Source organism: Phoenix dactylifera, chromosome 4 (genome assembly GCF_009389715.1).
Source record: "Phoenix dactylifera cultivar Barhee BC4 chromosome 4, palm_55x_up_171113_PBpolish2nd_filt_p, whole genome shotgun sequence".
Lineage (NCBI taxonomy): Eukaryota > Viridiplantae > Streptophyta > Magnoliopsida > Arecales > Arecaceae > Phoenix > Phoenix dactylifera.
This window is the reverse complement of record NC_052395.1, coordinates 17,662,434-17,675,659: the sequence shown is the minus strand read 5'-3', so window position 1 is coordinate 17,675,659 and position 13,226 is coordinate 17,662,434. Positions and strand designations below refer to the sequence as shown.

Genomic DNA, 13,226 nt, shown 5'->3' with positions numbered 1-13,226 from the left:
TGTCAGGTGAGGGATACAGAGGGTTCAAAAATGGAGAGAGAGAGATCAAAACTGCCCTCGCCTACTCTATGGGGCTGAGATCAGCTGTACAGCTTAAGACAGCAAAAGGGGTATCCTGCTGGCCAATAGAAGACAGACACGACAACCGGATATGGCTGTTTGGTGGGTGCAAGTGGTGGCAAAACTGTGAATAGGGAAGGCTCGGAGGGTGATTGGTTACGTATAAGGCTGCACGAGTATCGGAGACGCCATTATTTTGGGAAGGACACGTAGCACGTGAACTCGACACGTGAAAGGATCGCGGTCCGGAATTTTTTTCCTGTTAATTATTGACGCCCTCTTTTGTCGTTTCCGCTTTGCCGTTATTTAATCGACCTGCAAGGGGCACATGATGGCCGGATTCGCTGTGCTGAGGCGAAGACGAACTGAGTCTTGCTTGTTCGCTGCAGCAATGACAGGTGGTGGATTCCAGCGGGCCCCACCGGATGGACCATTGAGGGTTTCCTGTTCCGTGTTTTGATGCGGATGGAAAGGTACCGTAGGGATGCACTTGTGACCGTAGATGGCCATCGGAGACCGACCTCATGTGGAGTTAACGGTGGCACGTGCCAGGAAGCACGTGAAACCATGTGCTGGCACGTGCCACCATGTGAGATGTGATGGGCGATGGCACGGTCTGAAGGAAGCTGGGCACCGAGCAGATGCAGCGAATCGCACCACGTGCCAAAATGGCGGGGCCCACCGGTGGCCGGAGGGTAGGTAGGTGGAAATCAGAGCAATTTACGGAAGGCCGTCGGAGCGGCGACCACTCCTTTTTTTTTCGGTGTCTGGAATAAGATATTTTTGAGGCAGGAAACAAAATCCAGCCTAAACTTGGGCCCGATCTGAAGCTTGAATTGATGCTAATTAAGCTAGGCTCAATTAATAGGAGCTTGTTTGGTCCAGAAAAATTGAATTTTAGAATAGGGATGGAGTCTCATTAGTTCAAAAAAAAAAAATATTCTTATTCTATTTTTTTAAAAAAATATATCATAATTTTTTAAAATTTTATCTCTGTGTTTCATACTATTCAAATATTAATCATAAATTAGAAGCATCAAAAATTAAATATATCTATTCTGATTTTTGATCCAATACATTCTAATTTTGATTTCAACTATAAAACAAATGTACCCCCCGAAGTATAAATGGCTTGGTACCTAAATTGGGACGTTGCTGGAAATTGGACCCGGGGGGCGGCTGTCGGCTGAGGAGGAGGAGCTCCGGTGCTCGAATGGGGGGTGGCGGGCGGCGTCCTCCAGGAGTCCTGCAAGAAGCCGATGGCCGGAGTTTCCGGTGCCGGCCCTCCGATGCTTAAGTCAGAGGGGGCTAATATGTGAGAGAAGATGGGAGATGTTTTTCTGGGTTTCAGAGTCCAACCCCCCTCCAAGGTGGAGGGATTCCCCTTTTATAGAGAGGTATTGTATTACCTGTGAAGTGACAGGGCAGATTGTCCCTTTTGTCATAATTGAACACAATCATGTGCATTAATAGTATCGTGGGAGATCAGACCAGAGTCAGTAAGCCATCGTGGCTGATCAGACGTGGTGGAGTGGTTCAACTGTCTGCCTTGGAGGGCTTGAGATCCGTAGATAACAAGCGCATTGATGGCTGAGCGAACTGAAGATCAGCAGGGGCCATACACTTTAATGGTTGAGTGAGCCGGAGATCAACAGAGATCATATGCTTTAATGGTTGAGTGAGCCGGAGATCAACAGAGATCATATGCTTTAATGGTTGAGTGAGCTGGAGATCAGAACAGGCCATGCGCATTAATTGCTGACGGCGAAGCAGGGTATGGTCTCTGGCTGAACTACGGAGGGGTGAATAGTGAGGTTAGGTTTCTGAGGTCAAGTGCTATGACGGGGCATCCCGGAGTCCGGCATCTGGTCAGGCGCCGAGCTGAGCTAGTTGCCTTCAAGTTGGGCACCTTCGGTCCGGGCACCTTCTGGTCGGATGCCTTCTGATCGGGCGTCTTCTGGTCGGACGTCTGTAAGTTGTCCTGAGATTACTTAGTTTTTTTTCCTAACATGACCTATCTGAAATTTTCAGAGCCAGGAATGGGTTGAGTGTATGAGTGGTATTTTGCGTGCGAAAATGATAGGTACTAATTAATGTTCACCAAAAAAAAAGGGGACTAATTAATGTGTGAGTTAGTTTTGCCATTATATGGACGGATTAACATTAATTGCCGTCAGACGGACAGATAGATCTAAATTGGTATTTAAAATAACTATTTATTTATCCGCGACAATCAATGCAATATTAATTGGTCAGCCATCAATGAGAGGCCTGGTCGAGTAAACAAGATTATCAGAGTTCATTCCATTTCTGAACAAATGAATATCATAGAAAATATTCATCAAGCTTTGGAGGAACAAGCTAACCTAATAAGCATGGAGTAGTTGGAAGCAAATTAAGTTAAATAGTAAAGCATCTTTAGATAAATAATGAACATAGAAAGAAACATAATTGTTCACCAACTAGCAATCTCATCATCAGGGATCTATCAGGCTAAGATTAGTGCATTCAGCCAGTATTATAATATAGAAATTCATAAAAATCTACAATCCTGTTCTGTCCACAAATCATTGATAACCTACAGAGTCCATTAATAATAAAAGGCTGAAAATAGAAAGAAGGAAAGGAAGAAAGAAAAATCATCAGATGAGACATAAAAAAAATTAAAAGAATGAACATTGAGCAGGCTGTATGCATGAAATTTTTGAGGAATTACATGGATAGCGACCTCCTCAAATCGTAAAATTCTATCTTTTGATTGCAAACTAGATGAGTAGAGAGTAAGGCAGCAAAGGGAGCATCTACTTAACTATAAAGTGAAAACAACACATGAATGAAAGTGGACTAAATAAAGCATACTTATCTATGTACTTACAATGTATACCTAGTGATATCAGTGGGAAAAATAAATTTCCAAAAGAAATTTGCAAGCATCAAGAGAATTAGGATGATTCCAGCGCTTTATCACTAGTAACTTGCGATCGAGAACAATATCTCAACACGTTAAGAAAAATTTGCTTTTTCTGAATTCTAATAAGATACGAAAGAGTATTTGTGATATCCAACTTAACTAATAAAAAATTGGATCTAGTCCACATGATCGGCGTAGATATAAGAGTTAGAGTAAGACATGAAAAAAAAAGATAGAACCTTGTTCGACTTAAAATAGAAAATTAAAAAAAAAAGATAAAGCCTTCTTTGACTTTGAGTTGGAGACGGATTCCTTCTCTATCTCAATTTCCTATGGAAACTAGAAAACCTAGCCTTTATGGGCTATTTAAAGACCCCACACTTCTTTCGTCTCACCACTGAGATTTTGCCGATCACTATAACTAAACCACTACTTGTTCCTTCCCCTTCTTCTCTAGACTTAGATTTTAGTTGAGTGCTCGCTCAAGTCTTAGGTTTTAAGAAATATTATCGAAATTATTTGAACCTATAGTTATAAGTAATGATTGGTCTTTTCTAGATTTTTTATTCATATAATTTTATTTTTACATCAAATAAATTGTTAGTTGATTTATTTGTGATTATGAATTTTATGAGATCGTATTTTGAATAAAAAATAGATATATAATTTAGAGTTATATTTTTTGGATAATTATTATATTATTAACTGATCTTATATTGTATATACATATTTTGATTGGATTACGATATATATGATTTTGTAAAAAGAATTTTAACATATATCAAATTTGAACTCTCAGCCTGATTATATATTGGACCTGCCAATTGGAGATATGTATTGGCATTCTAAATTTTATTAAGCTCATTAATTCTACTTATGGCCTCGCCATAAGATATAAATGTAGTATTCTAACCCACTTTGCAAGGTATAAGTGTGATATTCTGATCCACTCTGTAGGGTATAAGTTGATCATATTTTCAGCTTAGCCACTGGATATAAGTGTGCCGACGCTTAAAGGTTGTTGAGTTGAATACAATTTATTTTGAGTATGTCGACGCTTAAAGGTTGTTGAGTTGAATGCAATTTATTTTGAATCGGATTTATGATTACATATATGAATATTTGAAAGATATGGATTTTAATGAAATTGTATTTTGAAATAGAATTGAAACAGAATTGGTTATATAATTATATCTTTACACTATTTTACTCATGGTTGGCGGAACCACCCGGTTCCATCCGTTTCGAACCATATCGGTGGCTCACCGTATGGTTTGGATTGCAAAAATGGCACACTGTCGGAACCGGAGAAGGAGAAGAGAAAGTGAGATCGAGAGCGAGCGATGAGAGAGGGAGAAGGAGAGACGGCGAATGTCGGCGGAGGGCCAGCGGAGGCCGCAGCAGCCGAGGCCGCGGCCGGTTCTCCTATTTCGAACAAAAAAAGCAGTCCGACCGCAGCTAAAAAATTTTAAAATTTTTAAGTGAAGTCAGTAGTCCACCGGCGTTCGCCGCCTCTCCTTCTCTCTTCCTCCCCCGCTCGCTCTCTCTTTCTCTTCTCCTTTTCCGGCTTCAACTATGTACCCTCTCTCGATACAGGCCCAGCACGACCCGTACCGAGTCATCCCGCTAGAGAACTGGTACGACGCCCAGTACCGATTCCTTCAACCTTGATTTTACTACCGTATCTTATATTATTACATGAATTATCTAATTAGAATATTCATTACTTATTGATTTGTCGAGCTCATTATCTTTTTTTTTTTCAAATTTTGAGAACTAAGATAGCACGAAATTATGATCAAGAGAGTGACTAGAGGCCAAATCTTTAATTTAGATCAAAATTTGACAAGAGTTTTATATAAAATCTTTTGAATAATGTTGGTTCTGTGAGACATTAAAATATGATTCTAATTACTTAAATTAAAATTTGAGCAATGATTATTTAAATTTATTTTGCTGTTTGCTTTTGATATCATGTTAAGATACCTCATATGTTTGTGGGGAGGATTCCTATACAGCAGTTGCCGCGACTCCTAGCTCACGATCTCGGGTCGGAGGAACGACAGCATTATAGACCGATGTTCAGCTATTTGAATTTGAAAGGCCCGTAATCTTTGGCTTGGGAGAGGTCGAGGGAGCCCACGCTTGCTTCCATAAAACTAGAAACAATTGGAGAGAGAGGAAATATGGGAGTGTTTACTTTGGAATGACAGGAAAATAGCTAATTGAAGTCCAATTCCATCTTGGATCAAGTTTCACAAATTAGTCCCTTTAAAAAACAAAAAGTTTTAGCAAATTATAGTTCCCATGGTACATGATTACCCTCAACTGAAACAGAAAGTTGCGATAAAAAAAAATGAAGTCGAGCAAGTCCAAGGAGTTCTACGCTAAGCCGACGGTGTTTCACAAAATACATCACGTAAATACATCACGTAAACATGGCATGTGATAAAAGGCAACAGCTCTTTAGAGTGAGAAGCTCTGAGGAGAGAGAAAGGCCTACCAATCTAATGGCTCTTTTCGCCGGCGGCCGGCGAGCTCCGTTGCGGCCTGCTGTTCGGCGGAGATTGAGGTGTGCTTGGTGTTTTGTTTGCCCTTGTTTGCTGTGGTTGTTTCAGGTACTCTTATGGCCGGGAAGAAGGGGAAGCAGCCGATGGTTGCGTCGACTGGCACGGTAGGGGAGCAAGCGTCGGGGTCGGCGACGATGGAAGGCAAGGTTCCGACGGAGTTGCCCGCGGCGCCGAGGACGTGGGCGGAGGTTGCAGCTCAAGAAAAAGGTACGGATTCGGGGTGGAAAGGGGCGCGACCCGTTGGTCGGGTGCGGCCTGGACCGTGGGTGTCTCACCGGCTGACGGAGACGGAGGTGGCTCGTCTGAGCCACCACTTCTCCTCGAAGAACCACTTCTCCTCGGTCTTCGAGCTCCCGGAGGAGCCCATCGAGGCGGCTCGCCGGGAGTGGGAAGGACTTGCGTTGGTTGGCCGGAGCCTCGGCCGGCGGGTGCCGGTCGAGTGGGTGGCCAAGGATGTGGCCGCCCGACTGAAAAAACAGGAGAGGTGGTGGCGGTTTCCCTAGCCGAAGACCACTTTGCGCTGCGGTTCCGATCGCCGGAGGTTCGGGACCGCGCCCTGTCGGAGGGGCCCTGGGTGGTGGCGGGGCAACTCTTAGCTATGGAGCCGTGGACGCCGGATTTTCTACCTAGGGAAAATTCGGTAAACACGGTGGTGGTCTGGCTCCGGCTTCCCGGGCTCCCTTCAGAGTATTGGTCGACCTCGACCATTCTGGACATCGCTGCAAAGGCCGGGCGGCCGTTGGCAGTGGACGGGGTCACAGAGGGGCGCCGAGCCATGGGTTTTGCGCGCGTCAAGGTGGCGATTGATGCCTCTGATCCCCTCCTCCCCGGAATCTGGATACTCGGGAGGACGAAGGCCCTCTGGCAGCCGTTCGTCTTCGAGGGCATCTCGGATCTCTGCGTGCGGTGCGGGAGAATCGGTCACCTCGAGCTTGGGTGCCGGTTTGGGGTTCCGGCGCCGCCGGGAGGGAGCCAACCGGAGGAGGTGGTTCCCGGGCCGATCTACGGCCCGTGGTTGGTGACATCTCGTGCCAGGCCGCCGCGGGAGAAAGCTCCGCCGCAGGAGAAAGCGCCGCCGCAATCGGGGCAGGCGACGGGGGCTTCCAGTGGGGTGCCCCCTTCTCGGCCGTCCTCGCCGGTCGCTTCGCCCAGGCCTCCGGGGGTTACCCCTTCTCGGCCGTCCTCGCCGGTTGCTTCGCCCAGGCCTCTGGTGTCCCCGCTGGACCTAGAGGGTTGGCAGAAACCAACCAAAGTGGCCCGCCGCCACTCCCCGCCGGTGGTGGTAGGGGCCCTGGTTTCTGGTGGGCAGGAAGGGGGCTCTCGTGTTGCCTCGTTCGGCAACACGACCGCGCGGCGAGTTGACTCGGTATCGGAGGATCGGGCCGGGCCGGGCACCGGTTTGGCGGGTCAGCACAAGAACCGGTCCAAGAAGCGGCCCAGAAATGCTGGGCCGCTACTGGATGTGGACCGCCTCTCTGGCCGGAGACAGGCGGGCCCCAAGGGCGATCGCGGGGCGCGCGTGAAGCTTACGGTGAACCGCGCGACTGGTTCCCAGGCCAGTCGCGCGGTGGTCAGCGCGTGGCCCAATTTGGCTGGGCCACGCGCGGAGGCCTCTGAGAAGGCCACAGTGGGCGGGGGCCTTCCGCTGTTCACGGCCCACTTGGGCTCTACGGGGCCTGCCATTGGGTCTGCTAGTGGGCCTGAGCTGCTGGCCGAGCAGGTGGGGCCCAGTGGGTCTGGTTTCCAGTTTAGGGCCCAGGCCCTGGGGGTGGTTTCGCCATCTGAGATCCCTACTACTCTAGGCCCTCTAGAGGTGGATGTGGGACAGGGGGAGGGTGCCGTGAGCAGGCCCGATTTGGGCGACGCGACTATGGCTAGTGGACTCCCTGCCTGTGTAGACTGCCCTATGGGTGATCCTCTGGTGGGGCGGGATGCGCCTGCACTCATGGAGCCTGGGGTAGATGACCCGAGTGGTGTTGAGGGGGCAGTGAGCAGATCCGCTGATCACTCAACGGTCGTTCAACGGGTGAAGGCGGCAGTGTTGCGAGTCGTGTCCGGAGCTAGTATGGATGAGGGTCAGTGAGACGATCCTTATCACGAGGAGGTGATGGACCCTGCGGCCCAGAGGGTGGATGCACCTGTGGCCGACCTCTCGAATTTTTCCCCATGAGGATTCTCGCGTGGAATTGCAGAGGGGCGGCTAAGCCGGCCTTCATGTCATCCTTTAGGAGGTTGGTTCAGATCCATAGTCCAGAGATTTGCTTTCTCTATGAAACACGACTATCCGGTAGAGGGCTAGGTCGTGTATTACGGCGGTTTGAGGTTGACTGGGAGACATATGTAGTTGAATCCCAGGGGTTGTCTGGAGGTATTGTGGCTCTGTGGAAGCGGGGTGTGGCTACAGTTGATGTATTCCATAACTGCTCCCAACAGGTCCTGATGATTATCTCGGAACCTAATGTTGCACCATGGGTCTTGTGCGGTGTGTATGCTAGCACTGCCTATTGGACCAGGAGGATTTTGTGGGATGAGCTCACCCACTTAATCGCTCAGGGTTTTCCGACAGCGATAGTGGGTGATTTTAATTGCATTTTGGAGGGGAGTGAGAAACGCGGAGGTAGGGCTTTCACCAACAGTATGGATAGGAGAGAGTTCCGGGATTTCCTCTCGCGTAACGGCCTAGTAAATCTAGGTTTCTCTGGCCCACAATTCACTTGGTGTAATAACCAGGCTGGTCGAGCCAGGGTGTGGGAGCGACTTGATAGGGCTATTGCTTCCACTGACTGGCTCACCAGATTTCCTTCCTACAGGATTAGTCACCTACCCCGGATCGCTTCGGACCACTGTCCTTTGTTGATTTCGACGGTATCAGGTTCTAGTCACCAAAGCCCCTTCCGCTTTGAGAAGGTTTGGCTGTCTCTCCCTCAATCCTGGGACATTGTCCGAGGAGCTTGGAGTCTGCCAGTTCGCGGTGATGCCATGCAGAGGGTTTCACGTAAATTGGAACTGAGTAAGCGACGGCTTCGGCGTTGGAACCGTGAGGTAGTGGGCGATATCTTTAGGAAGTTGGAGGATGTGGAGGCCGCGATTGCCGACTATCAAAGAAGAGAAGATCAGGTGGGCGTGCTCCCCGAGGCCGATATGGTGAGCCTCCGGGGACTCCTCGCCACACACCACTCGATCCTGCGTCAACATGAGATCTTCTGGAGACAACAATCCAGAATTCAGTGGGTTAGAGAGGGTGATCGGAACACTAGTTTCTTTCACCTCTCTACGGTTATCAGAAGGCAGAGGAATATGATCCGATCCTTGCGGGATGAGCAGGGCCACCGGGTGGAGGGTGATTCGGCCATCAGCCATATCCTGCTTGATTTCTTTCGCTCTCGTTAGACGGAGGAGAGTGGGTCTGATGCTACTGGCCAGCTCCCGAGGGCTGATTCCCAAATCGATATGACTGAGAATGCTATGTTGGTTCGACCAGTGATGGAGGGGGAGGTGCGTGAGGCTATCTGGGCACTGGGGGAGGATAGGGCCCCTGGTCCAGATGGCTTCCCACCGTTCTTCTTCCGGAGATACTGGGGTATTATCCGGACTACAGTGGTGGAAGCGGTCTTGTGTTTTTTCAGTCGGTCAGGGATGCCTGACGACTGGAAGGCCACATTTGTCACGCTTATACCAAAGCGTCAGGATGCGGCTGAGCCGAGCCACTTTAGGCCGATCAGTTTGTGCACTACTTTATACACAGTTGTGGCAAGAATACTGATGGATCGTATGAAGCCCCTCCTCTCTGGTATCATCTGTCAGGAGCAGGGTGCTTTTGTGAGTGGTAGGAGTATTTTCGATAATATAATGGTGGCCCAAGAGATGATGTGGGATCTTCGACGGGCCTCGAGGCGGCGAAGCCTGATGGCCGTAAAGCTGGATATGGAACGTGCTTACGACAGAATCAGGTGGAGCTTTCTTAGGCTAGCCTTGGAGAGTATGGGGTTCCATGAGACATGGATTGGGTGGGTTCTGGGGTGTATTCGAGGACCGAGGTTCTCTATCTTGGTCAATGGCTCTCCATCCCCGTTTTTCAGGTCTACTATGGGGCTCCGGCAGGGATGCCCTTTATCTCCGTATTTGTTTATCATTTGTTCTGATGTCCTGTCTCGGGCGCTGCGGGCTGCGTGCGCCGCCGGTGAGCTGGGGGCTTATGTCCCAGCTCCAGAGGCCCAGCCGATATCACATTTGCTTTTTGCCGATGACTGCCTCCTCCTGACTCGGGCTCGCGTAGCGGACGCTCAGGCTATCAGAAGGGTTTTGGCCGCCTACTGCACTATATCCGGTCAGAGAGTGAATGGCCAGAAATCCTCTATCTCCTTCAGCCCCAGCACGTCACTTGGGGTTCGACGGGAGATTCGGAGGATTCTGGAGATGCCCGAGCAGGACGGGACCTGGACCTATCTGGGTGTTCCGATCTCGGGTATGAGATTGCGAGTTTCCGAGTGCACCGGGTTGGTGCAGCGGGTTCAGAGCAGACTAGAGGGTTGGCGGGCAGCGTCCCTGTCTATGATAGGCAGAGTCACGCTGATTCGTTCTGTTCTGGGCTCCATGCCCATCTATCTTATGGCAAATACGGTGGTGCCAAAATCTGTCCTACTGAAGATTGAGCGACTTCTTCGGGGCTTCCTATGGGGCTCGCATGGAGGGGGTCGTGGGGTGCACCTGGTGGCATGGGAGCAGATCTGCCTTCCCCTCAGGGAGGGTGGTCTAGGGGTGGTGTCTCTCCTGGAGAGACGAGAGCTGCTCCTTGCCCGACAGGCTTCCCGTTTCATCTTGGAGCCGCAGGGGTTTTGGAGTCGGATTATGACTATCCGGTATGGGGGGGGCAGGCCTAGAGGGTTGGGCCTGAGGAGGGCGGAGATGCTCCTTTTTATGGCATGAGATAGCGAGGTACTTGCCATTGGTGTCGAGTCATACTCGATGGCTGATAGGCGATGGACGTAGCATCGATGTAGCCGGGGACCCATGGGTCGATGGCCTTCCTCTGCGGCTTTGGCCGACTACGGTTAGTGTCGAGGCTGGGGAGGGTCTACATGTCTGTGATCTCATGACCCCCGGGGTGGCTAGCTGGGATGAGGTTCAGTTGGCCCGATTCTTCGGGCAGTATTTGGCGGAGCGGGTCCGCTCACTCCCCTTACCACGGAGTGGCGGACCAGATGTACGTGTGTGGAGTTCCTCTACCAGATCCAGGGTCAGGATGGGCGATCTCTCCCGCATCCTTAGGCGGGAGTACGAGCCTGGCCCGGATTGTGCCTGGATCTGGCGATTGGGGCTACACCCGAGGGTAGCGTTGTTCCTCTGGAAGGTGGTCTGGGACCGCCTTCCTACTAGGGCTGTACTTGGAGGTCGAGGTGTGAGGATCCCATTGGTGTGTGGGGTTTGTGGTGTGGCCGAGACGGTGGATCATGCTCTGTTTCGGTGCACATGGGCTAGGGCCACTTGGCGTCTGGCAGGGGTCCCACAGGTCGTATGGCGGGGTAGGGACCCGTTCTTACAGGCCATGCGCCAGGGCTTGGAGTCCCCGCTGCTTCGCCAGGGGGCTGTTCGAGCGAGCTGCACTGCCTTCCAGATCTGGTTGGCTAGGAATGCTCGTACCTTCGACGAACGTCGTATGTCGCCGCGATTTGTGGTCGAGCGTGCCCGCGTTCAGGCGGCTGAGTTGGGTTACACCATCCCTGTTGGAGGGACTTTGATAGCTCGGGACACCTAGGGTTCCCACTTTGCTTCGGCAGTTTCCCGTACGGTGTTTTTCACCTGGGAGCCCCCACCCCCGAGTTTCCTCAAGGTCAACTTTGATGGGTCTGTTTTGGATGGTGGCATGCGGGGAGGCGCGGGCTTTGTTATTCGGGACCCGTCTGCCAGGGTTGTGGCTGCCGGTGGCAGTCAGTTATTTGACACTTCGATTCCGAGTGCGGAGCTGAGTGCAGCCTGGGCGGGCCTTCGCCATGCACGGTATGTCTTACAGGCTAGGTCCGTCATCCTGGAGGGTGACTCGGCCACCGTCATCAGTTGGATCCAGGGGGGTCCAAGGGGTGGCGGTAATGATCATCCCTTGCTCCGTGACATTTGGGCTACGGCGGGGGATGGATGGGCTTTTCAGGCCAAACATATTTATCGTGAAGGGAATGGTGCCGCGGATTGGGTAGCTGCGTACGTAGCTCGACACTCCGGAGGCACCTTGTGAATTGGTGATGGGGAGTTGCCCTTGGCACTCCGAGGTATCCTATTTTTTGACCTTATTGGGTGTATCCGATCCCGTCAGGTATGATTCACCCGCATTAGCAAAAAAAAAAAAAAAAAAAAAAAAAAAAAAAACATGGCATGTGATTGCTTGATTGTTCACCATCAAACGGCCCTAGAAAATATTTCATCCGATTACATAGATGAGATTTCTATCAGGTTGAGCTGATCAGGTATGCAGCAGGTGATAACAACAGTTCACTCCATGAGCATTTCCATGATCCGCTGTCCAAATGTTAGCAAAGCAACTTATGTAGATGCATGAATTGCGATAGAATATTGTTTGTCATTTGCTATGTTGTCAATGTGATTTCTTTTTTTTGTCGAAAGAAAAAAGACTCAAAATATGGCACTAAATATAATACGATAATAAGTGAAAATAATGGACATGAAAAATTTTCTTGCAGTAGTTAATTTTAGCTTCATGATTTTGAGGCTTGCAAAAGATTTAATTGCACAACTAAGCATACTATAAAACCACAAAATGTTATGATTTTCTAGTAATATCTGAATAAGACACCGAAAGTGATTTTATTTCTGTTCTTAATATGTTTTTTTTACCACTTATCCAACTTGATCTAACCATGGATGCAAAGTATAACGTAAATTGCAAGCAAGACATCAGCCTTGCTCTTGGAATGCAAGAGCACTGATTGCACTGGATGCTGCAAGGGGTATTCAGTACATACGTTCATTGCCATATAGAAACTAATAACATCTTGCTGGATAATGGACTGAGAACAAAGGTCAGTCTTCTGAGTTTTTTTAGCTATTCCCTATACTTTTATGTATTTAACAAACTTGAAAAGATTAGCATCATATATTCTCTTTTGGTGCTGCCCGCATAGCACCTTTTGGACTATAGTAAGAATCAAGTACATAAGGTATCTACAACTTACTATTTTGTCATGAGATAATAAGCTCAAGGGCAGTGCTTACTGTTACAAGGTGCAGATTTTGGGGTGGCAAAGTTTGTGGAACGCTGTGGAGAAGAAAACCAAACAGCAACTTGTTTGGTCTCGATTCCTGGCTACCTGACACCAGAGAAAGTACAGATCATGCAATTATTTTTTTGGGGGAATAAGTTGGTTTCTTTCATCGACTCTTTTGGTTGCCTGCGGATGACATTTTATAGCTTTGGACAAGTCGGTCCGCGAGCTCCAGATGACCACAAATAACTATGTTATCTCTTTTGTAGTTCTTGCAGAGCTAATAACAGGTCATCATGCTCTTGTTCAAGATCACAAGGAACCCAACAAGATGAAATCGCTGATCTCGATTGTAAATTGCTTTCTATGATCCAAAATACAGCTGATTTATAGCGCCATTAAAATTCGGAATTTCCTCCAGTTTTCGAGATTATGTAGTAGTCAGAGTAATTGGTCATAACAAAATCAGCA

The 13,226-nt window shown here is 48.9% G+C and overlaps 2 protein-coding genes across 2 annotated transcripts; both read left to right on the top strand.

Annotated features, from left to right (window-relative positions):
- The first annotated feature begins 7,707 nt into the window (after positions 1-7,707).
- LOC120110644 lies at positions 7,708-8,931 on the top strand. The gene has a single exon (XM_039126222.1). It carries the CDS (start codon positions 7,708-7,710, stop codon positions 8,929-8,931), a length of 1,224 nt encoding a protein of 407 aa, XP_038982150.1.
- Positions 8,932-10,783: 1,852 nt separating this feature from the next.
- On the top strand, positions 10,784-11,296 carry LOC120110643. The gene has a single exon (XM_039126221.1). The coding sequence runs from the start codon at positions 10,784-10,786 to the stop codon at positions 11,294-11,296; it is 513 nt and encodes a 170-aa protein (XP_038982149.1).
- Positions 11,297-13,226: the final 1,930 nt, after the last annotated feature.

What these genes read in the sequence shown, in the direction of transcription:
- LOC120110643 (XM_039126221.1), top strand. Translation starts at nt 10,784, where the DNA reads ATGGGCGATCTCTCCCGCATCCTTAGGCGGGAGTACGAGCCTGGCCCG.
- LOC120110644 (XM_039126222.1), top strand. Translation starts at nt 7,708, where the DNA reads ATGAGGATTCTCGCGTGGAATTGCAGAGGGGCGGCTAAGCCGGCCTTC.